The 26,568-nt window shown below is 45.0% G+C and overlaps 1 protein-coding gene across 2 annotated transcripts in view; it reads left to right on the forward strand.

The window, feature by feature from the left end:
• The window catches only part of ZNF541 (zinc finger protein 541), a 53,204-nt gene extending 27,502 nt beyond the window's left edge, over nt 1-25,702 (forward strand). For both annotated transcript variants that reach the window (XM_037820441.1, XM_037820442.1), the window contains 9 exons: nt 697-1,021; nt 12,526-12,589; nt 13,130-13,272; nt 13,614-13,717; nt 15,823-15,898; nt 16,304-16,392; nt 24,323-24,463; nt 24,659-24,840; nt 24,981-25,702. In XM_037820441.1, coding sequence (XP_037676369.1) covers nt 697-1,021; nt 12,526-12,589; nt 13,130-13,272; nt 13,614-13,717; nt 15,823-15,898; nt 16,304-16,392; nt 24,323-24,463; nt 24,659-24,840; nt 24,981-25,152 — 1,296 coding nt within the window. In that variant the 3' untranslated portion in view covers nt 25,153-25,702. The remainder of the gene's footprint in view (nt 1-696; nt 1,022-12,525; nt 12,590-13,129; nt 13,273-13,613; nt 13,718-15,822; nt 15,899-16,303; nt 16,393-24,322; nt 24,464-24,658; nt 24,841-24,980) is intronic.
• The last annotated feature ends 866 nt before the right edge of the window (nt 25,703-26,568 follow it).

Here is a 26,568-nt window from a genome sequence, read left to right on the forward strand (position 1 = left end):
TATATCCACAGTTTATAGTTGGGTTCACTGTGTTGTTCAGTCCTATGTTTTTTGTTTTAATTTTTCTTCTAGTAACATATATGCCACCTAAAATTTATCCCTTTTAACCACATTCAAATATGTAATTCATTGCCATTAATTACAGTCACGATGTGCTACGGTCACTACCATCCATTGCCAAAAGGTTTCTCTCACCCCAAACAGAAGCCCTTTACTGTTTAAGCATTAACCCCCCGTTCTCTACCCCTACTCCAGCCCCTGATAGCCTGTATTCCAGTGTCTGACTATGGATTTGCTTATTCTAATTACTTCATATTGGTGGGATTCTACAATATGTGTCCTTTTGTGTCTGGCTTTGAGTGGAAGTTTTTCATCTTGACAGACTGTGGCTTGCCCGGAATCCTCACTCTTTCTGTGCCAGCCGTGTCCTCACACATTTCCAAAATCCTCTGAGCCAGGGCCTCTCCTTGGGGGATGGGGGCTTGAGAAGGTTCTGGCCCGGACTGGCCCGGGCTCAACGTCCCAGGTCCAGCAGACCTGGGGTCCCCCCGGCCTCCTCCGCCGAGGGCCACTGGCCCAGATGCACTCGGCGTGCGTTGTCTTCCCTTGGTCTCCACGGCCAGCGCTCCTGTCCCCTCTGGCGCCAAGAGTGGCCTCAAGTGACCCCCTGGGCTTCTGAGTGCTCTTGTTCTCCAGGGTCAGGAGAAGGATGTGGACGAGAGGGACGGCAAGGAGTGCGGCCAGCCTCGGAAGCGGAAGAAGCGCCTGCCGCCCAAGGCCCTCTTCGTCCCCCCTGCACCCCCTTCGCTCGGGGAGCCGGGCCCTGGCGGGTGCCACCAGAGTTGCCTGCGCTCCCCCGTGTTCCTGGTGGACCGCCTCCTGAAGGGGCTCTTCCAGTGCTCGCCATACACGCCACCCCCCATGCTCAGCCCCATCCGGGACGGCTCCGGGCTGTACTTCAACACGCTCTGCTCCACGTCCACACACGCCGGCCCCGACAGGCTCATCAGCGCCCTGATCGGTGAGTGGAGCCCAGCGGCTGGGCACTGCCGCGCTGCCTCAACTGGGCCAGATCCTCTCTCCCGGCAGCGCCTGCTCCAGCGATTTGTTCTTGCCCCTGGGGGTGCCAGCCTGAGGGTCTCATGGCCACTCGGGGATCCCAGGTCAGTTCCGGGAGCGGCGGCCTTCAGGGTGCTTAGAGTGGGACAGACAGAAAGAAAATATAGAGGCCACTGAACCCGGCCCACTGTGCTCTTCCATGTGACTTTTTTAGACAGCTATATGAGATAACATTTCACATCCCACACAATTCACCACCCTATAGTGTCCAGTTCAGTGGCTTTTAGCACATTCACAGGGTTGTGCAGCTGTCAGGACACTCTAATTTAGAGCATTTTCATCACCCCAAGCAGAAGCCCTGGGCCCAGGGGCAGTCAGGCCACCCATCCCCACATCCCCAGCCCCTGGCAGCCACCGACCTGCTTCCGTCTCTATAGATTTGCCTATTCGGAACATTTCACTTAAATGGAATCCAAGATTTGATCTTCTGGGGCTAGTTTCATTCACTTAGTGCTTTTTTGACCTTCATCCATGTTGGAGCATGTATTAGCCGTTCATTCCTTTTTTATGGCCGAATAGTGTTCCCTTATGTGGATACAACACGGTTTGTTTCTCTGCTCTTCAGCTGATGGCCATTTGGGTTGTTTTCGCCTTTCACCTATTGTGGATAGTGCTGCTGTGAACATCTGGGTACAAGTTTCTATTTAAATGCTATTTTCAGTTCATTTGGGTATATACCTGGGAGTGGAATTGCTGGATCATATAGTAACTCTATGTTTAACTTTCTAAGAAACGGTCAAACTGTTTTCCAAAGCAGAATGCACCATTTTACAATCCACCAGCAATGCGTGAGGGTTCCAGTTTCTCCATATCCTTTCAAATCACTGTTTTTAAAAAAATTATGGCCGTCTTAATGTGTGTGAAGTAGGATCTCATAGTCTGTTTTTTTTTTTTTTTTTCATTTCTTTATTTCAAACCTTTTATTTTTAAATACTTTCAAACTTACAGGACAATCACAAAAATAATACAAAACCCCATACAAGAACTCCAACATACTCCTGTCACCTCAGATACCCAGAACCACCAATTTTAACATTTTTCCATGCTTGCTGTATCATTCGATTTATCTCATCAGTCTGTCAATCCATTTGTCTGTCCATCTGTCTATCTACTTATCAGTCCATTTTCTGAACACTTGAGTGTAGGTTGAATATATTATGCTCTTTGAACACTTAATACTGCCATGTATATCACCAGAGAACAAAGATATTCAATTATGTAATCATCTTAAGTGTAGTTTTCAAGTTTAAGAAATTTCACATAGACTAACATTTACCAACTGTATTCCAGTTGTTTCATATGGCCCAGTAATACGGTCCTCCTGTGTCAGATCCTGTGCAGAATCGTGTATTGCCTCTAGTTGTCATTGTGTCCTTAGTTGCTCTTCCTTTTATTTATTTTTTAATTGTGAGAACACATGTACAACATAAGCTTTCCCATCTCAGCCTCTCTCAAGCGTACCACTCAGTGGGATTTGATTAATCCCAGTCACTGTGTTGTGGTACACTCCCCACCTTCCATGACTAAAACTTTCCCATCTCCCCAAATGCAAACCCTACATCTGTTATGCATTAACTGCCCTTTCCCCCGCCCCTCGCCCCTGGCAACCAGTACTCAACTTTCTGCCTCTGTGCACTTGCGTGTTCTCCGATATTTTGTTTGTAGTAACCACAGGGCTTAAATTTATCATCGTAAATTTGTGGCAGTCTCTGATGTGCTTTGATACCAACTTAACTTCAGTAGTATACATAAACTATGTCCCTGTATCTCTCCATCTCCCCCCCTTTATGTAGTCCTTGTCACAGATGATGTGTTCATACTTTATGAATCCAAAACCACTGATTTATCATACTTTATGCATTTGCCTTTTAGATCCTGTAGTAAGTAAAAAGTAGAGTTACAAACCAAAAATACCATAGTGCTAGCATTTATATTTACCCATGTCATTACTCTTTCCAGAGATCCTTTTTTCTTCAATGGGCTTCAATCTTTTCTCTATTGTCCTTTCTTTCCAACGTGCAAAACTCTATTTAGCATCGCTTGTAGATCTGATCCTGTGGTGACAAATTTCCACAGCTTTAGTTTATCTGGGAATGTCTTAATCTCTCCGTCATTTCGTAAGACAGTTTTGCCGTATGTAAAATTCTTGGTTGGCTTTCGGCACTTTCAATATGTCATCTCACTATCTTCTTGCCTCCATGGTTTCCGATGAGAAATCGGAACTTAATCTTACTGAGGCTCCCTTGTGTGTGACATGTTTCTTCACTCTCGAAGTGTTCAGAATTCTCTCTTTATCTTTGGCATTCAACAGTTTGATTATAATTTGCCACAGTGTGTTTCTGGTTGGGTTTATCCTATGTGGAGTTCGTTGAGTGTCTTGGATGTATGTATTTATGTCTTTTATTAAATTTGGGAAGTTTTCAACCATTATTTCTTTGAATATTCTCTCTGCCCCTTTCTCTCTTCCTTCTCATACTGGGATTTCCATAGTGTGTATATTGGTGCACTTGATGGTGTCCCACAGGTTCTTCAGGCTCTGTTTACTTTTCTTCATCCTTTCTTCTTTTTGCTCCTTAGACTGGATGCTTTCAACTGTCTTATCTTCAAGTTCACTGATTGTTTCTTCTGCCAGTTTCAATTTGCTGTTGAACAAATTGAACCCCCTTAGGGAGTTTTTAAATTTCTGTTACTGTTGCCTTCAGCTCTGTTTGATTCCTTTTCATGATTTCCATCTCTCTATTGATAATTCTCTTTGTGTTTATCTATTATTTTCCTAATTTTCCTTAGTTCTTTGTCCATGTTTTCCTTTTACTCTTTGAGCATATTTAGGACCATTTTTTAAAAGTCTCTGTCTGTTATGCCCCAGGTCTGGTCCTCCTCAGTGATGGTTTCTGATGTTTGAGTCTTCTTCTTTGTCTGGGCCAGCACTTCTGTTTCTTTGTATGTTTTGTAATCTTTTGTTGAAACCTGGAAGTTAGACTCTGCGGCATCTGTTCCTTAAGCTTGTCTCCAACTAGTGTTATGGTAGAGCTTTCCTTGAATGTCAGGAGCTAACAAAAAGAAAAATAGAAGGAGAAAAAGAAGACACCTCTCCTAGTCTTTAGAGATTGACCTGTGGGAATGCTCTCTTTTGGGACTTATCCATATAATGAGCTTAGAGAATGGCTGGAGGCCACCACAAAGGGGCTGCCCTGATCCCTCCTGCAAATGCATCTTGTCTTGGGCATCCGCATGTGGTCCATGGAGTTCCCCCATTTACATGGACATGAATGTCCCCTTTTCCCTGGGAAACAGTTGCCCCATAGTCCCAGCACTGTACTGCGTGTCTACATTCATCAGTCCCTTGCCCCAGGCAGCGACTTGACTGCTCTCCCAGAGCTTCTGTAGGAGGCTCTATGAGCCGCCTTCTGCACTCAGGGCAAGTTCTGGGAGGGCGAGACCGCCACCTGGTAGGTTGGACCAGACGTCCATGCTCCCAGCATGTGCACGAGGGCTACTCTGCTCCCTCCAGAACCGGGACCAGGGATCCGCACTTGGAGCGTGGGTTGGTTCTGTGCTGAGCTGGTGGGGGTGGGGGAGGGGCCAGCAGGTTACCACGAGATCCTGCTGTGCTTAGTCTTTTTCTTGATTCGGCGCTCACCGGTTCTTGCTGGTTGTTCAAAGCTTCTATGGGGGGACGGAGCCCGGAAGCATCTCACTACCATCTGGATCTGTAGTTTCCTTGTGATGTCTTTGTCTGGTTTTGGCATCAGGGTCATAATGGCCTCATAGAATGAGTTGGGAAGTGTCCCTTCTTCTGTTTTTCTGGAAGAGTTTGTGAAGGATTGTATGAATTCTTCAGTAGAATCCACCAAGGAAGCCAGCTGGGCTTTGGCTTTCCATTGTGGGAAATTCTTAAATTACTAATTCAATATTTTTACTTCTTATAGGTCAATTCAGGTTTTTTTTCTATCTTTTTTTAGAGTCAGTTTGGTAATTTGTATCTTTCTAGAGATTTGTCTATTTTATCTAAGTTATCTGATTTTTTTTACCTATAATTGTTAGTATTTCCTTTAATTCTTTTATTTCTGTTTCTAATTTTTCAGTCCTTTTATTTCTGTAGTGTCAATAGTGGTGTCTCTTCTTTTATCTCTTTTAGTAATTTGAGACTCTTGTCCCTCCCTTTCTCTCTCCCTCCTTCTTTCTCTTTTTTACTACAGGCTTTTCAATTTTGTTAATCTTTTCAAGGAAATAATTTTTGGTTTCATTCATTTTTATCTATTTTTCTATTTATTTTATTTCAGCTCTGATTTCTATTTCCTTACTTTGGTTGCTTTGGGTTTAGTTTGTTCTTTTTCTGGTTTCTTAAAATGAAAGTTTATATTATTGATTTGAGATTTTTCTTCTCTTTTGCTATGGATGTTTACAGTTATAAATTTCTATGTACTGCTTTAGCTGCTTCCCATAAGTTTTGGGATCTGTCTTTTTGTTTTCATTAATCTCAATGTATTTTCTAATTTCTCTTTTGATTTCTTCTTTGATGTATTGGTTATTTAGGAGTGTATTGCTTAATTTCCACATATTTTCCAAATTTCCTTTGGTTATTGATTTCTAATTTAATTCCATAATGGTCAGAGAACATACTTGGCATGATCCCAATCCTTTTAAATGTATAGAGACATATTTTTGACCTAGGATATGATCTTTCCTGGAGAATTTTCTGTGTTTCCTTGAGAAACATATGTATTCTGTTGCTCTTGAGCAGAATGTTATACAGGTGTCTGATAGGCCTAGTTGGTTTATAGTGTTGTTCAAGTCTTCTGTTTCCTTGTTAATGTTCTCTCTAGTTGTTCCATGCATTATTGTGAAAGTATTGAAATCTCCAAGTATTATTGTTGAATTGTTGACATCACCTTTCAATTCTGTCAGTATTTGCTTCAGATGTTTTGGGGCTCTGTTATGTGCATGTCTGTTTTAAATAATTATATATTCCTGATGACATGACACTTCTATCATTATGAAATAATTGTTTTATTTCTAGTAACATTTTTGGTTTTAAAGTCTAATTGGTCTGATATTAGTCTTGCTACTCCAGCTCTTTCATGGTTGTTGTTTGCTTGGAGTATCTTTTTCCATTCTTTTACTTTCATCTTATTTGTATCTTTGAAACTAAAGTATGTCTCCTATATACAACATAAATTGGATTGTATTTTTTATCCAGTCTGATAATATCCACCTTTTGATTGTTTAGTCCATTCACATTTAATGTTATTGATACGGTTGGATTTACATTTGCCATTTTGCATTTTGTTTTCTATGTGTCTCATATCTTACCCCACACCATGTTCCTCCTTACTGCTTTTTTTTGGTATTAATAGAATATTTTTTAGTGTAGCATTTTAATTCCTTTAGTGATTTTTTCCACTTTTTAAAAAGCAGTTTTCTTAGAGGTTACTCTAGGGCTTACAGTATACATCTTAACAGAATCTACTTCAGATTGATACTAACTTAATTACAGTGAGATATAAACACATTACTTCTATATAACTCTATTCCCTCATCCCCTTTTTGATGCTATTGTTATATTTACTACATCTGTATCTATAAGACACCCAGTAATACATTGTAATAACTATTACTTTATATAGTTTTATGTCACTTTAAAAAGCTGAGAGAATAAAGGAAAGCAAGTATGTATTTGTAGAGTTTGTTATATTAACCTTCTTTACTATTTCTGGTCCTCTTCATTTGTTCCTGTGGATTCAATTACCATCTGGTACCATATATTTACTTTAATACAGCTTCGCACCCACTTGCATTCTTTGTGCTGTTGTTGTCAAATACAGTATACTTCTATATATTATAGGTCTACGGCACATATTATTTGATGTAAATGCTCTTTAAATAAATTAAGAAATGAGAAGAAATGTGCAATTACACTTTCTTTGGTAATCCCCTGCATAATTATGTTTACCGGCACTCTGTTTTTTTGTGTGTGAGGATTCACATTATTGTGTTTTGTCACTTGTTTTTAGATTGAAGACCTTGCTTTAAAGAAATAATTGCTTTATTGAAATATAATTCACTTCCTGTACAATTCATCCCCTTAAAGTGTACAATTCAGTGGTGTTCTAGTTTGCTAATGCTGCTGGAATGCAAAACACCAGAAATGGATTGGCTTTTATAAAAAGGGATTTATTTGGTTACACAATTACAGTCTTCAGGCCATAAAGTGTCCAAGGTAACGCATCAACAATCGGGTACCTTCATGGAAGATGACCAGTGGTGTCAGGAAAACCTCTGTTAGCTGGGAAGGCACATGGCCGGCGTCTGCTCCAAGTTATGGTTTCAAAATGGCTTTCTCCCAGGATGTTCCTCTCTAGGCTTCAGCTCCTCAAAAACGTCACTCTTAGTTGCTCTTGGGGCATTTGTCCTCTCTTAGCTTCTCCGAAGCAGAAGTCTGTTTCAACCGCAGTCTTCAAACTGTCTCTCATTCGCAGCTACATCTTCTGTGCATTCTTCAAAGTGTCCCTCTTGGCTGTAGCTCCTCTTCAAAATGTCACTCTCAGCTGCACTGAGTTCCCTCTGTTTGTCAGCTCATTTATGTGGCTCCAGTGATTGAATTTAGACCCACCCTGAATGGGTGGGGTTACACCTCCATGGAAATTATCCAGTCAGAGTCATAACCCACAGTTGGGTGGGTCGCATCTCCACAAAAATACTCAAAGAATTACAATCTAATCAACACTGATACATCTGCCCACACAAGATTACATCAAAGTTAATGGTGTTTTGGGGGATATAATACATTCAAACCGGCACAAGTGGTTTTTAGTATATTCACAGAGTTGTACAACCATCACCACGATCAATTTTAGAACATTTTTATCTTCCCAGAAGGAGATCAATACTGATTAGCCTTGGGCAAATACTACAAGCCTCTATAGATTTGCAATCTCTGGACATTTCATATAAATGAAATCATTCCATATATGGTCCTTTGTGACTGCTGTTCTGGTTTGCTAATGCTGCTGTTATGCAAAATACCAGAAATGGATTGGCTTTTATAAAAGGGGTTTATTTGGTTACAAATTTACAGTCTGAAGGCCATGAAAATGTCCAAATTAAGGCATCAACAGATGATACCTTCTGTTAGCTGAGAAGGCACGTGGCTGGTGTCTGCTGATCCTGGGTTGTGTTCCAGCTCCTCTCAGCTCCTGTACATTCTTCAAAATGTTGCTTTTGGGACATTTTGTCCTCTCTTGGCTCCTCCGGAGCAAACTCTGGGCTAGCATTGCCAAAGCATCAGTAAAAGTCTGTTTAAAACAGCCGTCTCCAAAATGTCGCTCTCAGCTGATCTGAGGTCCTTCTGTTTGTGAACTCTTTTATAGGACTCTAGTGATTAAATCAAGACCCACCCAGAATGGGCAGGATCCACATCTCCATGGAAACCCAATCAAGAGGTCACACCCTAATCAAAAAGGTTAATTAATCTTCCCCCAGAAGATTGCATCAAAGAATGTGGCTTTTTCTGGGGGACATAATATATACAAACTGGCACAACTGCCTTCCTTCACTTAGCATAATGTTTTCAAGATTCATCCATGTTGCAGCATGTATCACTACTTCCTTCCTTTTTATTGCCAAAAATATCCCACCTTTAATATTTTTTGTAAGTCAGGTCTGCTAGTAACAAATTCACCAAATTTTTATCTGGGAATGTCTTTATTTCACCTTCATTCTTGAAAGATAGTTTGCTGAGTGCAAGATTCTTGGTCAATAGTTTTTTATTTGCAGCACTTTGACTATGTCATCCCACTGCCTTTTGATATCCATTGTTTCTGATGAGAAGTCAGCTGTAAATCTTATACAGCATGAGCCATTTTCTTCTTGCTGCCTTCAGGATTTTATCTTTACTTTGGCTTTTAACAGTTTGAGCTATGATGTGTCTGTGTTTATCCTACTTGGAGTTTGTTGAGTTTCTTGGATGTGTAGATTAATGATTTTCATCAAATTTGAGAGGTTTTCAGTGATTATTTCTTCAAATATTTTTTCTATTCCTTTCTTCTCTCCTCTGGTGTTCTTGTTACATGTATGTTGGTGCACTTAATAGTGTCCCACTTTTTTTCTGAGGCTCTATTCATTTTTCTTCATTCTTTTTCCTCTGCTTTTCAGATTACATAATCTTTAGTAACCTATCTTTAAATTTGCTGATTATTCCTTCTGCCAGTGCAAATCTACTGTGGAGCCCCTCTAGTGAATCTTTCAATTTGGTTATTGTTATTTTTAACTCCAGAATTTTCATTTAGGTTATTTTTTTTAAATAATTTCTCTTTATTGATATTCTCTGTCTGATGAGACATTGTCATCATACCTTCCTTTACTTATTTCAGCTTGGTTTCCTTTAGTTCTCTGAAAAGGTTTATAACAGTTCTTCCAACTCTTTGTCTGCCATTTGAGCCTCTTCAAGAGCAGTTCCTATTGCCTGCTTTTTTTCCTGTGTATGGGTCACACTTTCCAGTTTCTTTGCATGTCATATAATAATTTTGGATAATACAATCCAGCAATGCTGGATACTGATCCCCTTGGGGTTTTGTTGTCAGCTTGGTGTTTTGTTTGCTTAGTGATGGGGTGACAGCCCACCTCCCCCCTTCCCCAGTATAGACTCTGATGTCCCTGCTCAGATTTTTTTCCCACTTGTTTTAATCTTTAAGCCTGGCCACCTAGGATTTGCCTCTTGGTCATTCTTCTAGTTTGCTAATGCTGTCGGAATGCAAAACACCAGATATGGATTGGCTTTTATAAAAGGAAGTTTATTTGGTTACACAGTTACAGTGTTAAGGCCATAAAGTGACCAAGGTAACACATCAGCAATCGGGTACCTTCACTGGAGGATGGCCAATGGCATCCGGAAAACCTCCGTTAGCTGGGAAGGCATTTTTTAGCGTAAACTTTGTTAGCATCTGCTCCAAGTTCTGGTTTCAAAATGGCTTTCTCCCAGGACGTTCCTCCCTAGGCCACAGTTCCTCAAAAATGTCTACTCTTAGTTGCTCTTGGGGTGTTTGTTCTCTCTTAGCTTCTCCGGAGCAAGAGTCTGCTTTCAATGGCCGTCTTCAAACTGTCTCTTATCTGCAGCTCCTGTGCTTTCTTCAAAGTGACCCTCTTGGCTGTAGCTCCTCTTCACAATGTCACTCACAGCTGCACTGAGTTCCTTCTGTTTGTCAACTCACTTATATGGCTCCAGTGATTAATTTAGGCCTACCCTGAATGGTTGGGGCAACACCTCCATGGAAATTATCCAGTTAGAGTCATCACCCACAGTTGGGTGGGGCACATTTCCATGCAAACAACCTAATCTAAACATTCCAACATAATCCCCACTAATATGTCTGCCCCACAAGACTGCATCAAAGAATATGACTTTTTCTGGGGGACATAATACATTCAAACCGGCACAGTCACCATAAGCTATTTATTGTTCAGAAGTTGTGTTTAAGCCTCTTGGCCAGCTAGATTTTTACTCTTTACTGCTGGAGGCGTGTGTGGCTTGCAAGCTGCTCTCTCTGTGGAGCTTACGTTTTTGCTCCATGTTCCACCAGGGACTGTTGTCAAAGAAGACACTGTACTGGACAATGTGAAACAGGCAAGGATGACTTAATCAGGGGCTGCTATAGTGAGGGAGAGAGAACAGAATTCAGCTCTGTCGAAATAAAGGACAGCCAGCTTTTTAAGGGCTGGGAGTGGGTTGGAGGGAAAGCCCTGGAAAAGAGTAAGGGGGCTGCTTGCTGGGGTGGGTGAGGGTTTGGCTGAGGTTGCAGTTAGGGGACTTCTGGGTTGGGAGTGTTTTCCTTTGCGGGCATTAGAACCACTTGTAAGGGCTGGGAGAGAGGAGGGGGGCAATAAGGACATGCAGGTTAGGGTAGCACAGGGGCCAGGTGAGAGGGAGGGGTGGGGCGGTCGGGGTGAGATTGATACTTAGAACAGGTAGGGTCTGTGGTTGGCTTTTTCCCTTTGTCACCCCCGCAGTCAGAGTTGTTCTCTGCAGTTCCGCAGATGCAGGATTTGTTTCAAGGTGGTCAGGACCAGAGAGAGGTGGGGAGGGGCTGCGAGGAGCGAGGCTGGCAGCTGAGTCAAGAGAAAGCACAAGTCTTGATCACTGGTGTGCTGGAGCTTCCCTCCTGGGTGGCTCCTGGGTGGGGCCTTAGACATGCACACTGTCGGCCCACCGCCAAGGCTGCTGGGATCTTACCTTTAAGTCTGGCTGCCTGGAAGTCGCACCTGGATCCGAGTAGCTTATTGTTTGTTCAGCTGCGTTCAGTTGTGTTTCATCCTCGTGTGCTAGGGAGGCTTCTGTGTGCAGCTCAGGAATGCTCCCACGCCCGCCCCACGCCCGCCCCACGCCCCGCTCCTTCCTGCACCCGCCCCACACCCCGCTCCTTCCTGCACATGCACAAGTCTTCAGGCCCCCCAGAGTTGACTCTGTTCTGTTCCTGATTTTCTTGATTAAATTTCTGGCCACACAGCTACATTCCACTGTCTCATGGCGCTACCACCTACCTGTTAATTGCTATCCACCAAGAGTGCCATTGTTTTTGACAAGGCCCCAAGCATGGAGCTCTCCAGCCCTCTTGCAGATAAATCAGCCCCCTCCAGCAGAGCTTCCTTCCGAGCTCTTCATCCTCCAGTCCTGCCTTTGCCACGTTTGCCACTGGCAGAAACCCGCCACCACTGCACTGGAGCTGGGGGCAGGGACCCACCTTTCCTAGAGCGGCCCCCCGCTGTGAGCGGGCACTGGGCGGGGAGTAGCAGCCCTGTCGGCCTGAAACTTCCACTCTACAGGTGGGCTGGGAGGGAGGTGATGAGGGCCCAGTGTTTCCTGGGCAAAGCCTCCACCCCAGGAGTGGAGATTGGGTGGGGTAAGGGGCTCCTGGGGGTCGAGTCCACTTCCCCCTGGACATCTGCAACAGGAGATGCAGATCCATCTGCAACCTCCTTCTGCAGCCTCCTCTCATGGGGAGGGTGCTGAGACACCCCGCCAGCAGCCTGCCCCTCCAGGGGCCTCGCCCCAGCCCCAGACTGACAGCTCTTCCCTGGGCCAGAACTCCCAGGGCAGAGCTTCCAGAAGGTGGGGGTGGGGAGGAGGGAGAGGGAGCAGAGTGTGGCTCAGATGCCAGACCCTCCCTGCGCTCACCCAAACTGATCCCACTTTCTTGAATGACTGTTTTTCCCTTAGCCCTTAGGACTGTCCAAAGATTTTCGTTTTTGTTTTTTATAGTTTTGCTGGGCTGATGCTCTGCAGAGCCCCTTACTCTGTCTTTTTGGGAGTCATGTGTTCCCCCCCACCCCCACAATGCGACTTAAACATCCTGCTTTCAGCTGATCACTGCCAGTCTGTCTTCACGAGGCTTTTTGTCGTATGTATTCTAGACCCGGTGGATGGCTCATTTGGTATCTGTGTGGTGAAGGACAATACCAAGATCAGCATTGAGCCGTGAGTTGGAGGAGAGAACTGGGGGGTCCCCCCAAAGCAGGATGCTTTTACCACCCTTGAGTTCCAGGGTCAGGTTTTCCCCAGGGCTTCTTTGTTGTGGGGGGCCAGGCCTAGCCACAGAGTTTCTCCAGGTGTGGGCAGGAAGGTCCCCCGTATGCCCTCCGTCCAGAAAGATCATAGCTGGGCCCATGGGGCACAATGCCCAGACCCTGGGGTTCTGGGTGGAACTGATGACGGCACAGCCCAAGCCTTGGGGGTATCCATGGAACGTGGCTGGACAGACTGTTCTGGACCCCAAGAGACACCCGAGACCAGAAATCCTAGTGATACAGAAAAGCAAAGGAAGGGAGGACGAAAGGAGGTGTCCCCGGAGAGGTTTCTGTCCGTGGTGGTGGATCCCGGACCCATTTGGAGGCGGCAGAGGGTTTGCACGGAGTCAGGGATGTGGCCCCCAAGCGGGGTGCCCAGAGCATCTCCGTTCTACTCCCCACCTTAGTCACCTTTGTGTTCCTTGCATGTCCGTGTGTGGCCGCCTTTCAGACACATCAACATAGGAAGCCGCTTTCAGGCTGAGATCCCAGAGCTCCAGGAGAGATCACTGGCTGAAGCCGATGACCCTGTTGCTTCTCTGGTCTGGAAGCCATGGGGAGATGTGATGACCAACCCTGAAACGCAGGACCGAGGTGGCTGAGACTTGGGGGACAAATTCCTAAGGCCCCTCCTTCCCCCCCCCCCCAGCTCTCACCTTGACCAGGAAGCATGTCACCCCCGGGTGGGAGCCCGCCCTCGGCCCGGTATTGTGCTCCTGGACTAGGTTCCCAGGCCCCTGCCTCCCCTCGCACAGGGTTCTGGCCAGGCTGCCCAGAGCAGGAGCCAAGAGCAGGGCTCCGGCTCATCCCCCGTGGGCCTCCCTTCCTCCCAGGCGCCTTCCTCTGTGCTCCCTGGGGAGGTTTTCTTCCTGCACTTCCTGACCGCTTTGTGTCTTCTCCTCCTGACGCCTGGCTGGGGCTGCTTGGACACACAGTGACAGAGCTGTGCAACGTGGCCTGCTCCAGCGTGATGCCAGGAGGGGGCACCAACCTGGAACTTGCTCTGCACTGTCTGCACGAGGCCCAGGGCGACGTTCAGGTGAGGTCCCCGCCCTGCTGGGCTGCGAGAGCCAGATACCTGCCCCGTGTGTGCCGTGTGCCTAGGGATTTACAGTCAGGGAGGACTTAAAAAGGCCCCCCTTCACCCTCCTGTCGGCTTTGGGATTGACAGGATCCTCATGACCTGCAGAGGAAATGCCCAAATAAGGGCTCAACTGATTGGTTATTTATTGGGGGCAACACCAGCAGGGTGTTGGGGAGGTGTCCTAGTTTACTAATGCTGCCAGAATGCAAAACACCAGAGATGGACTGGCCTTTTTAAGGGGGTTTATTTGGTGACACAGTTGCAGTCTTAAGACCATAAAGTGTCCAAGGTAACACATCAGCAATCGTGTACCTTCACTGGAGGATGGCCAATGGCGTCCGGAAAACCTCTGTTAGCTAGGAAGGCACGTGGCTGGCGTCTGCTCCAAATTCTGGTTTTAAAAACGGCTTTCTCCCAGGATGTTCCTCTTGAGGCTGACTCCTCTTCAAAATGTCACTCTTGGTTGCTCTTGGGGAGTTTGTCCTCTCTTAGCTTCTCCGGAGCAAGAGTCTGCTTTCAACGGCCGTCTTCAAACTCTCTCTCATCTGCAGCTCCTCTCTCAGCTCCTGTGCCTTCTTCAGAGTGTCCCTCTTGGCTGTAGCAAGTTCACTCCTTCTGTATGAACATATATAGTGCTCCAGTAAACTAATCACGGCCCATGCTGAATTGGTGGAGCCACACCTCCATGGAAATTATCCAGTGAAAGATCTCACCCACAGTTGAGTGATCACATCTCCATGGAAACATCCAGTCAAAAGTCTCCAACCCAATCAACACCAAAACGTTTCCTTCCCACACAAGACTGCATCAAAGATAATGGCATTTTGGGGGACATAATACATCCAAATCAGCACAGAAGGGGAGGGGAGTCCACCTCGGGGTCCTCAGGGTCCTGCATTCATCTCATTTATATGTTGAAATTTAATTTAATTTTTTGCTGTTGTACTGATATTTATTCACACACCATGCAATCCATCCAAAGTATACACTCAATGGTATACACTCAATGGTTCACAGTATCGTCAAGTAGTTGTGCTTTCATCACCAATTTTAGAACATTTTCATTGCTCCAAACTACAACAACAACATCCCATACCCCTTATTCCCCACTGTTATTGACCCCTAGCATTGGTGCAGTACAGTTCTCACTCCTGATGAAAGAGTATTAACATATCACTGTTAATTACAGTCCATAGTTTATATTAGGTACATTTTCCAAATGTAACCCTCTATCATTAACTCCTTATCATTTGATTTTAAAATGCAGGTATGAAAACCCTTGAGGCAATATACATGCTACTGCTGACTCCAGGGAACCTCCTCAAATCCCGAGGTTCAAAAAACAGAAGTCTAACTCTCAGTGGTGGGAGAGGGAGAGTCACGTCACCCGTGACAGGATCAGAAAGTCAGTGCTGAAGTCTTATTTTATCAAGCTGGGACCCAGCACCTGGCACACAGTAGTTGCACAGAAGAGCAACTGGCAGGCATTCATTGGGTGCCTACTGTGTGCTCGGAAGGGACCTGCACTTGTTTTAAGGCTCTGCTGCCACTGTCTTGAAATTCTCAATACTTTTTGAACATGTGTTCCTTCATTTTCATTTTGCACTGGGCCCTGCAAGTTATGTAGTCAGTCCTGACGGGGGCCACACTGGGGAGCAAGACAGCATCCCTGCCCTCATGAGGCTTGCATTTTAGGAGATGAGTCAAAACAGGAAAATAATGTATTTGTATATAGTGATTAGCACTTTGAACAGAACAAAAATGGGGGGCAGTGGGCAAACTCTGGTCCTCAATGAGAGAAGGAGCTTGTCCCTGAACAAATTCTTATGCTCTTTCCTTCATCAAGAAAGTCTTGTCATGTAAAAGAGCCCCAGCCAGACTCATCAATTTGCTCAGTGAGGCTGTTGACTTGTGGGTGATGGTGTGGGCCAAGGCAGCCCTGGAAGAGGGGATGACGTTAGGGGAGGCTTTCATTGCTTTTCAAATGAATGAAAGAATGGACACGGTGCTCCATCTTGCACTCTCCCTCTGTGAGCAGCTTGTGACTCTTCTTGTTCCAGGTTGCCCTGGAGACACTCTTGCTCAGAGGACCCCGGAAGTCACAGACTCATCCGCTCGCCGACTATCGTTACACAGGTGGGTGGAGAAAGGCCACTGGGGCAGGTTTTGCCTGGCTGGAACTCCTGTGAGCCAGGCAGGTCTGATGGCAGGTCTGCCCCAGCCTCTGGGAGTTCTCTTCTAAGCCTTTCCAGAGGTGCCTGCCCTCACCTGGGGGCCCAGTGGACGCTGTTTCCTTCTGGGATCCTGCCTTCTTCCTTCTCCTGGGGGTTCCCTAATGGGCTCTACACAGCCAGGCCTGGGGCCCCCCACCTGCCCTGGGTGCATCTCTTGACCATGGAAGCTTCAGGTGCTGCATCTGTAGAGCGGGGAGGAAATGGTGCTCAGAGACGGCAGCTTTCCGAAGGACAACAGTCTGCATTTCAGCCATGACTATGGTCCCAGGAGAAATGTCCCTCCCCTCTCGGCTGTGTTTTCTGATAGGTTCGGACATCTGGACCCCCATGGAGAAGAGGCTCTTTAAAAAGGCATTCTGTGCCCACAAGAAGGACTTTTTCTTGATACACAAGACGGTAAGGTGAATGTGGGCTGGTGTAGACGTGGCCTCGCCTGGCACGGGGGCCGTCAGGAGGCTGCTGGCCCTGCCCCTCGCCCACCTGGGGACAGCTCTCCCATGATTTTAAACGTTGTATCTTACAAAGCCATCCTCATGAACAAATCCAAACAGTACAGAAATGCATGACATGCTTCCCGCCCCACCCTGACTGAGGGCCACCGTTAACTGTTAGCTTGAGAACTCACAGGCATTTATTTCTCTGCCCGGACAGAATTTACACACAGATATGCATGCACTTAGAAAAGAATGAGATCCTACGATACATAATGTCCTGTTGCCTTTTTTTCCGCTTTTTAAAATAATTGATGTACACAAAACGGCACTTAATGCAATTTAAGATTTGATATGTTTTGACTTAGGTATATAACTGTGCAACTTTCACCACTATCACAATAATGGACATCTCTACACCACCGAACCTTTGCTCGTGTCCCTTTTAATTCCTCCTTCCTGCCCCTTCCTGTCCCTAAGCAGCTGCTGATCTGCTCTCTGTCACTATAAATTAGTTTACATGTTTGAGGGTTTTATTGAAATGGAATCATCATACAGTTTATACTGTGCTGTCTGGCTGCTTTCACCTGACACAACAATATTGTGATTCTCCCACATAACAGCATGTATCGAGAGCTCCTTCCCTTTTTGTGCTACGGAGTGTTCCCTGGTGTGGATGTACACAACCTGTTGATGGACACTTGGGTCATGTCCAGTTTTTGGCTATTTTTAATAAAGCCACAGTGAACATTCATGTGTAGTTCTTTGTATGGACAGGTACTTTCTTTTGGGGGGAGGTAAATACCTGTGCGGAATAGCTACATCAGACAGTAGGCATATGTTTTAAAAGTTTTAAGAAACTGCCAAACTTTCCCAAAGTGATGGTGTCATTTTACGTTCCTGCCAGGGGTATGAAAGGTTTCCAGTTGCTCCACAATTTGTGAACACTTGGTATGGTCAGTCTTTTTAATTTTAGCCACTCTAATGGGTGTGTAGAGTATCTTGTATTTCCCTAATGACTAATGATGTTGAGCATCTTTTCATGTACTTGCTTGATATCTCTATGCCTTATTTGGTGAGGTGTCTGTTCACATCTTTAGCCCATGTTTTTCTTTTTTTAATTCAGTTTTATTGAGATATATTCACATACCATACAATCATCCATGATGTACAGTCAGCTGTTCACAGTATCATCATATAGTTGTGCATTCATCACCCCAATCTATTTTTGAACATTTTCCTTATACCAGAAAGAATCAGAATAAGAATTAAAAATAAAAAATAAAAAAAAGGACACCCAAATCATCCCCACCATCCCACCCTATTTTTCATTTAGTTCTTGTCCCCATTTTTCTACTCATCCATCCATACACTGGATAAAGGGAGTGCCATCCACAAGGTTTTCACAATCACACTGTCACCCCTTGTAAGCTACATTGTTGTACAGTTATCTTCAAGAGTCAAGGCTACTGGGTTGGAGTTTGGTAGTTTCAGGTATTTACTTCTAGCTATTCTAATACATTAAAACCTAAAAAGGGTTATCTATATAGTGTGTAAGAATGTCCACCAGAGTGACCTCTCAACTGCATTTGGAATCTCAGCCACTGAAGCTTTATTTTGTTTCATTTTGCATCCCCCTTTTGGTCAAGAAGATGTTCTCAATCCCACAATGCTGGGTCCAGATTCATCCCTGGGAGTCATATCCTGGGTTGCCAGGGAGATTTCCACCCCTGGGAGTCAGGTCCCATGTAGGGGGGAGGGCAGTGAGATCACCTGTCAAGGTGTCAGCCCATGTTTTTATTGGGGTGTTACTGATACTGTCGTTTTTTATTTGTTCTGGATACAAGTCTTTTATCCAGATAAAGGCTTTGTAATATTTTCTCCCATTCTGTGGCTTGTCTTTTCAGTCTTCTGACTGAAGTCCAATTTATTTTTCTATTATGGACCATGCTTTTGGTGTTGTATCTAAGAAATCTTTGTCTAATCTGAAATCCACAAAGATTTCCCCCTCTGTTTTCTTCTAGAAGTTTTATAGTTTCAGGGTTTGTATTTAGGTTTATTATGTATTTAGTGTTGATTTTTGTACCCGGTGTGAGGTATGAATTGAAGTTCATTTTTTCACATATGGATAGTCAGTTGTTCCAGCACCTTTTATAGAAAAGACTACCTTTCCTCCACTGAATTATCTTTTCACCTTTGTCAAAAAACAATTGGTGGAGGAGGGGCAAGATGGTGGCGTAGAGAGGAGTGGAATTTAGTTAGTCCCCTGGAACAACCAATGAACAACCAGGAACAACTAGTAAATAATTTGGAATAACTTCTGGGGGACAACCATGACTGTCCACACATCGTATACCAGCCTGGATTGTGAGGAGTGCCTGAGATCACAGCATAGAATCTGTAAGTAAAAGCTGCAGAACCCTGCCGAGAGCCCCCTTCCCCCATGGCAGGCTGAGCTGCAAAACCTTGCGGTGGTAGAGTAACACAACACTCTCCGAGCCAGCGAATATAGCTCAGATGAGCTCCAACTGGGGTTTAATTAACAAACGTGGACTGCTGAATACAAGCTGCAAACCCCCAACAAGCAGACAGAGGCTTTTAGTGACAACTGACCTTAGAGAACCAGAACGCTCATCTGTCCCAGGAGGGGGAGCCCAGAAGAACAGGTGTTACCTCTGGCTGACGAGTGAAACTGGGGGGCTGTGTACTGGCTTTAAAAGTGGGCTTTCTGTCCCTTTTTCTCTCTCTCAACTGGGGGCTCAGAGGAGAGAACCACAAGCATTTGCATTTTGCAGTGCTCTGACCCAGATGGAGGTGGAGATAACAGAGTCAGAGAGACAATGTAAGCGCAGATGATAACTCCCTAGGGGGTGTATCTTCCCTAAGAGTAAGGAGGTGGGGCCCAGCTTCCCCTTCAGAACCAGACCCCAGAGCCTGGGGGAAAACAGCCAAAACGAACTAAGGAGGCCACACCTCCTTATACCAGTCGGGAGCCACAGGCTGACAGGCAGCACCTGCTGGGCACATTACGAAAAGCACAGCGACTGGAGACCTCACAGGAAAGTCTGTCATTCCTCTAAGATACACCCTGAATATAATCCCCTTCTGAGACCTGAACCCGTTCTGGTCTGGGAAGATCTGACTGGGGTAACCAAGGAAACCAGATGCCTAGACAACAGAAAACTACGATCTGTACTAAGAAAAATGAAGATATGGCCCAAAGGAACAAACTTACACCTCAATCAAGATACAGTTGAGATATTGTTTCACTTTAATGAAAATCTATTAAAGATTTTCAAGGAAATATGCTAAATCAAATAAAAAAGACAAATCGAGTTCAGGGAAGATATAACAAAAGACATGAAGTCTATGAAGAAAACACTGGGCAAACACAAGGTAGCAATCAAAAGTTTGAAAAAACAGTTGGCCATATATGCCTATGTCTATTTCTGAACTCTCTCTATTCTGCTTCATTGATCTGGTTGTCTGTTTTTAAGCTAATACCACACTGTCTGATTACTGAGGCTTTATAAGAAGTCTTGAAATCTGATAAAGTTAGTCCTTCATCTTTGTTCTTTTTCAAAGTTGTTTTGGCTATTCTAGGTCCTTTGCATTTCCATGTGTATTTTAGAATTAGCTTGTTAAATTTCTACAAAAAGCTGCTAGTATTTTGATTAGTACTTCCTTACCTCTAGATCAGTTAGGAGAATTGACATCTTCATGAGCATTCTGACCCATGAACATGGTATATATATATCTCTGTTTATTTTGGTCTTCTTCAATTTTTCTTCACAGTGCTTTGAAGTTAGTGCACATGTGTTGCACATCTTTTGCCAGATTTATCTCTGTTTCCTATTTTTTGATGCTGCTGCAAATGGTACTTTTTAAAATTTCAATTTCTGATGGTCTTTGCTACTATGTAGAAATACAGTTGATTTTTGTTTATTGATACTGTATCCTGCAACTTGCTAAATTCTTATTAGTTCTTGAAAGCTTTTTTGCAGATTCCGGTGGATTTTCTACATAGATAATAGAGTCATCTGTGAATGAGACAGTTTTATTCTTCCTTTTCAATCTGGATGCCTTTAATTTTTTTCTTGCCTTTTTGTTCTGGTAGAAATTCAGGTACAATGTGGAGTAGAAATGGTGAGAGTGGACCTCCTTGTCTTCTTCGTGATCTTAGGGGAAAACCAGTCAGCCTTTCACCTCTAAGTATGATGTTAGTTGTAGGCTTTTTATAGATACTATCAGGTTGAGGAAGTTCCTTTCTATTCCTAGTTTGCTGAGGGTTTATATCAGGAATTGAAATGCTCATATGGTTGTTTTTTCGTTGACTATGGTAAATTACATTGATTTTCGAATGTTAAACCAACCTTGCATTCTTAGTATAAACTCCACTGGTCATGATGTATTAACCTTTCTACATATTCCTGGATTCTACCTATAGAAAATTTGTTTATAGCTTTTTCATCCATACTTATGAGGGATCTATTAGTCTATAGTTTTCTTCTCTTGTAATATCTTTGTCTGGTTTTGATATCAGGATAATGCTGACCTCACAGAATGAGTTGGGATGATTTCCCTCCTCTTCATTTTTTTTAGAAGAGTTTATTAAGAATTGGTTTTATTTATCCCATAAATATTTGATAATGAAGCCATCTGGGCCTGGAGTTTTCTTTATGGGATGGTTTTGAACTATAAATTCAGTTATTTAATTTACATAAATTCATATTGATTTAATGATGTTAATTCAGTGTTATTCAGGTTATCAGTATCTTCTTGAGTGAGCTTTGGTAGATTTTGTCTTTCAAGGAATTTATACTTTTCATCTGAATTGTCTAATATATTAGCATGAAATTTCTCATAAGATCTTCTATTATCCTTTTAGTAGCTATACCTTCTATAGTGATGTCATCTCTCTCATTCCTGGTATTGGTAATGTGTGTCTTTTTATTGTAATCAATCTAGCTAGAGATTTATCAATTTTATTGATTTTCTCAAAGAACCAGCTTTTGGTTTTATTGATTTTTCTCTATTGTTTTCCTGTTTAATTTCTTCTCTGATATTTATTATTTCTTTTCTTTCTGAATTCTTTGGGTTTAGTTTGCCATTCTATTAGTCTCTTAAGATGGAAGCTGAGGTCATTGATTTGAGTTCTGTCTTCTTGCCTAATACAACTGTTTAGTGCTATGAATTTCCCTCCGAGTACTGCTTTGACAAATTTTGGTATGTTGGGTTTTCATTTTTATTCTGTTCAAAATACTTTATAATTTCCCTTTTGATTTCTTTTTTGACCTATGAGGTTTTTTGGAAGTGTGTTGTTTAGTCTCTAAATATTTGGGGATTTTTCCAGAGCTCCTCTGGTACTGATTTCTAATTTAGCATCATTTTGGTCAGAGAAATATTTTGTATGTCTTGAATCCTTTCAAATTATCTTTTAATGAGATTTAAGTAATAAGAAAGAAATAGTATATATTTTCCATGTGGTTTCTATAGATCCATACCTGGTATAATTTTCCTTCTGCCTGAAAGACTTCCTTTTAACATTTCGTATAGTGTAGATTGGCTAGTGATTAATTCTTTTGGCTTTTGTATGTCTAAAAATGTATTTTTTGCCTTAACTTTTGAAAGATATTTTCACTAGTTATAGCATTCTAGGCTGGAAGTTTGGGTTTTTTGTTTTTTGTTTTGTTTTGTTTTGTTTTGTTTCAGTAATTTAAACATAATTCTGTGCTGCCTCTTACTTCTGTTATTTCCAAGGAGAAACTGACAGATTTCCTTATCTTTGTTTCTCTGTACTTAATGTATCTTTTTTTCTCTGGCTGGCTGTTTCTAGGAATATCTCTATCACTTTTGAGCAGTTTGATTATATTGTACTTTGACATAGTTTTCTTTGTATTCTCTTATGCTTGGGGTCTGTTGAGCTTTTTGGAGATCTGGGTTTATGGTTTTCATTAAATTTTGAAATTTTCAATTGCTATTTCTTCAAATATTTCTTCTGTCTCTTCCTTTCTTTGAGGACTCCAATTACAGGCATATTAGGCTGCGTGAAGTTATCCCACCACTACTGATGCTATTTTCATTTTTGTTGATATATTTTTCTCTGCATCTTTCATTTTGGATCGTTTCTAATGCTGTGCCTTCAAATTTACTCATCTTTTCTTCTGCAGTGTCTAATCTACACTCAGTCCCACCCAGTGTATTTTTCATCTTGGACATTGTAGCTTTCATCCCTAGAAGTTCTTTTTGTATCTTTATTATATCTTCCATGTCTCTATTTAATTGTTTGAACTTGTAGTTTACATTTATAATTTTTAATGTCCTTTCATGCTAATTCTAACATGAGTGTTGATTGATTGTTTTTCCTCATTTGTGTCATACTGTCTTGCTTGTTTGCTTGATGGTTTTTCACTGCATTCCAGACATTGTGACGTGTACCTTGTTGGGTGCTGGATATTTCTGCATTCCTATAAATATTTTTGAGCTTTGTTCCAGGACACGGCTAACTTGAAAACAACTTGCTCCTTTGGGATGCTGCTTTTTGGTTTGTCAGATGGGACCAGAGCAGTTTTTTAGTCTAGACCTAATCGCTCCTCATTCCCGAGGCCAGGCGCTTCTGGGTACCTTGCCTGGTGCCCCAGGGATCCCGGGGTGGGGGTGGGGTCTGGGGTCCCCCCTGGTTGAGGGGCAGGTCCCATTCCCTCCCGTCCTTCTGCCTGGTCCTTTGTCCACCTTGGGAAGCTCCCTCGCATGCACCCGTCTGTCCCTTGCCAGGTACTCAAGGGGAGCTCTCTCCGGACCTCCACTGTTCTTTCTCCTTTCCGGTACTTTCCAAGACTGTGTCCTGTGGACTCTGGCCACCTGGGTGTTCTCACACTCTGCTCCATCTCCACTTGGGGGTTCTGCTGGGCCCTGCCTGGATTCCCCCTCCCCATGCCACAGCCGGAAACTGTCTCGTGGCAGGAGGCTGCTGCAGCTCTGGGGCTCGCCTTGCTGGTGTCCGTCACTCAGGGCCCACGGGCCTTTGTTTTCTAATGCCTGGAGTCCTGCCAACCGCTGTTGGATATGCTTTGACCGTGTTGGGGATTTTTCCCTCCCATTTATTGGATGAGAGGGTAAATCTGGTTCCTGTTGCTCCATCTTGGCCACAATAGAAGTTCAACTTCCTTTCTTCAAGCTTAATGATATTTCTTAAATGTACAGAGAATGTACTATTTGTGAATACTCACATTTTAGTTACAATTTATTAAAGTTGAAGAACTGGCATCAAGAAAGTACTTTCTGAAAGGAGCACTGTCGCCATTTTAATTTCCTGAGATATTTTCTTTCTGGTGCAGTTAAACTTTTCTGTTTTCTTTCCTGTTTTATTTTACATAATTTATTTTTTAAAAGGTCAGTTCTTAGTGGAGGGAAGAGCCAATGGTGTGGTCAGAACGCCCCACCAAGAACATCCCCCTGTAGCTGCGGCCCCCTCTTCCCGCCCACGCTTTAGAGGCTGGACCTCAGTGCTGTGACAGCTGCTGGGGGGTCGTCTGTTCTGCTTAGTCTCGGGGTGGGGGGGAGCACCTGGCCACTCAGCACGATGCTGCAGGGGCCCCCTGTGTCTTCCCGCAGAAAAGGGTTCCCGGGGAAGCACCTGCTCCTGAGAGACAGTGGAGTTCAGGTGGCGCCGGCTGCTGTGCCGCTTCTCTTTGAACTTGCTCCTCGCCTGGGAGCTCTTGGTGACCCTCCGCCCCTCTCAGGGCAAGGGCCCACCAAGCCGGAGTGGAGAGACTTTTCAGCAAGGCCTTCACAAAGGCGGCTGGCCCGGCGGGGCGGGCATCTAGGCTTCAGGGTGACACTCGTGGCTGCTCGTGAGGTGCTGTGAGGAGCCAGCTTCAGTTTTCTTTTATTAGATCCAGACAAAGACTGTAGCCCAGTGTGTGGAGTATTATTACATCTGGAAAAAAATGATCAAGTTTGACTGCGGCCGAGCCCCTGGGCTAGAAAAGAGGGCCAAGAGAGAGCCAGAGGAAGGAGAAAGGACAGAAGAGAAGGTAGAGGATCCCGGGGTGGGGTTGCAGGGCTCTGGAGTCCAGCCTTGATTCGGGAGCCCCCTGCCCTTCCAAGTCTGAGGGTTTTTGGGGAGAGGAGAGGGGGATCCCTGCCCAGTGCACTGTGCCCTTTGATCCTGGGTGTCCCTCAGAAGATGCAATGTCAGCGTCCTCATGTCGTTCTTTTCGTTTCTGCAGGTCACTTGCAGCCCTCGGGAGAGACCCGGCCACCGACCAACGCCTGAGTTAAAGATGAAAACCAAGAGTTACAGGCGGGAGTCCATCCTCAACTCCAGCCCCAACACAGGCCCCAAGAGGACCCCCGAGCCGCCCGGCAGCATGGAGGGCCAGGGCGTCTTTCCATGCCGAGAGTGCGAGAGGTAGTGGCTCCTTCCTGCCCAGCTCCCCCTCTCCAAGGAGAGGCTCCCGCTGAGCCCAGCCCCAGCCCTGCGGTCCACCTGCCATCGTCCCTGGCCCACCTCCGGCCTCTCTGATGCCACCTCCTCTGCTGACTCCTCAGGGTCTTCGACAAGATCAAGAGTCGAAACGCCCACATGAAGCGGCACCGGCTCCAGGACCACATGGGGCCCGTCGTCAGGGTGAAGTGGCCAGTGAAGCCCTTCCAGCTGGACGAGGAGGATGGGGAGGGGGCGGGGGCAGGGGCCCCCGACATCGGTCCCCTGCAGTGGTGATCCCAGGCGACACACGGCAGCCGGCCAGGCTGAACAATGGGGTCTCCGGGCCTCTCCCGTCTCCCTGCAGCCTGTGCAAGGGGAGACCCCACCTGGGTGCTGGCCCCACCCCTCCGGCCCCGCCCCTTGCTGTCCCACACTGGGCCCTCGGCGGTACCTGGTGGCAGGAGCACACAGTCGCCAGCGGCCGCCAAGCCCCTGCCGTGGAGTGCCAGTGATGCCACTCTCTCTGGGTTAGTAGTCTCCCCCCCGTCCTTCACTTCCACTCCACCTGGAGCCTGGGGGCTTGGGGAGGGGAACAAGTTAGATCTGCGTAGCTCTTAAATCTTCGCCTCACTTTTGGGGTTTGGTTATATTTGTTAGATAAGGCCAAGATTTAGAGAATCAGTGGGAAAATACCTTCAGATCTCCAGCACGTGGGGCCTCCCTGAGCAGGGGTGGGCTCTCTGCACTCAGGATTCAGTCCCTAGTCTTGCAACGACTTGTACATTGTTAGGGTGTTTTTTTTGTACGTGTCTACTTGTAAATCTTATTAAATTGGGTTCTTGAGCAGCTGTTTTCTGGCTTCCCTGGTCTATTGATCCCACAAATGCTTTTGCACCTCTGCCACTTGCCAGGGACGCAGAGAGGGGTAAGATGGGTCCGTGTCTCGGAGGAGCTGGTGGCCTCGTGGGGGAGCCATGCAGATGAATCTGTACAATTGTTAAGCGCCTACTATAGCATGTGCCAGACATTGCCCAATCCAGGGGACAGGGACGTGGTGACCCAAGAGGGACAGGGCTCCCTTCCTCACAGAGCTCACATTCTAGGAAGAGGGAGATAACAGTAACCAAGAAGCAAACGAGGTGATTTGAGATCCTGAGGGCGGGCCTGCTGTTGGCCACAGTACCAGAAGCGTTACCCTAGGCATGAGCAGCCAGGATGGACGGCTCCATGAAGTCAAGCTGCAGCAGTCACAAGACTCGCCTCCTACAACATCCAAACCTGCAGGGAGTCCACAGAGGACAGCACGTCCCTTTCTCCTGTTTCCCTTTTTAAGAGTCAGGAAAACTTGTAGAAGCTCCCAGCAGACCCCGCTCACCCCTCATGTCTCTCAGCCAGAACTGTATCCTGGGCTCATTTCTAAACTGATCCTGGGCAGCTGGAGCAGAAATGACCACAGTTTCCCCAGACCACCCAATGGCTGTCTCCAGGACTGGGGAAGACCAGTGTAAGCCCTCAAATTTGTTGCCTCCTAAACAAAATGGAATTCTGTGAGGAGAAGAGGACCCCGAAATGGCCACTGGGTAGGCAGACCACAGTGTCCTTCCACCAAGTGACAGGAAGGAAATGAAGCAGGGGCCAGGTCCTAGGGGAAGACCAGGTATGGTGGTGGTGTTAGGGGAACAGCTGGGGAAGGCCTGGCTGAGGGGCCTG

This window comes from Choloepus didactylus, chromosome 27 (assembly GCF_015220235.1).
Source record: "Choloepus didactylus isolate mChoDid1 chromosome 27, mChoDid1.pri, whole genome shotgun sequence".
NCBI lineage: Eukaryota > Metazoa > Chordata > Mammalia > Pilosa > Megalonychidae > Choloepus > Choloepus didactylus.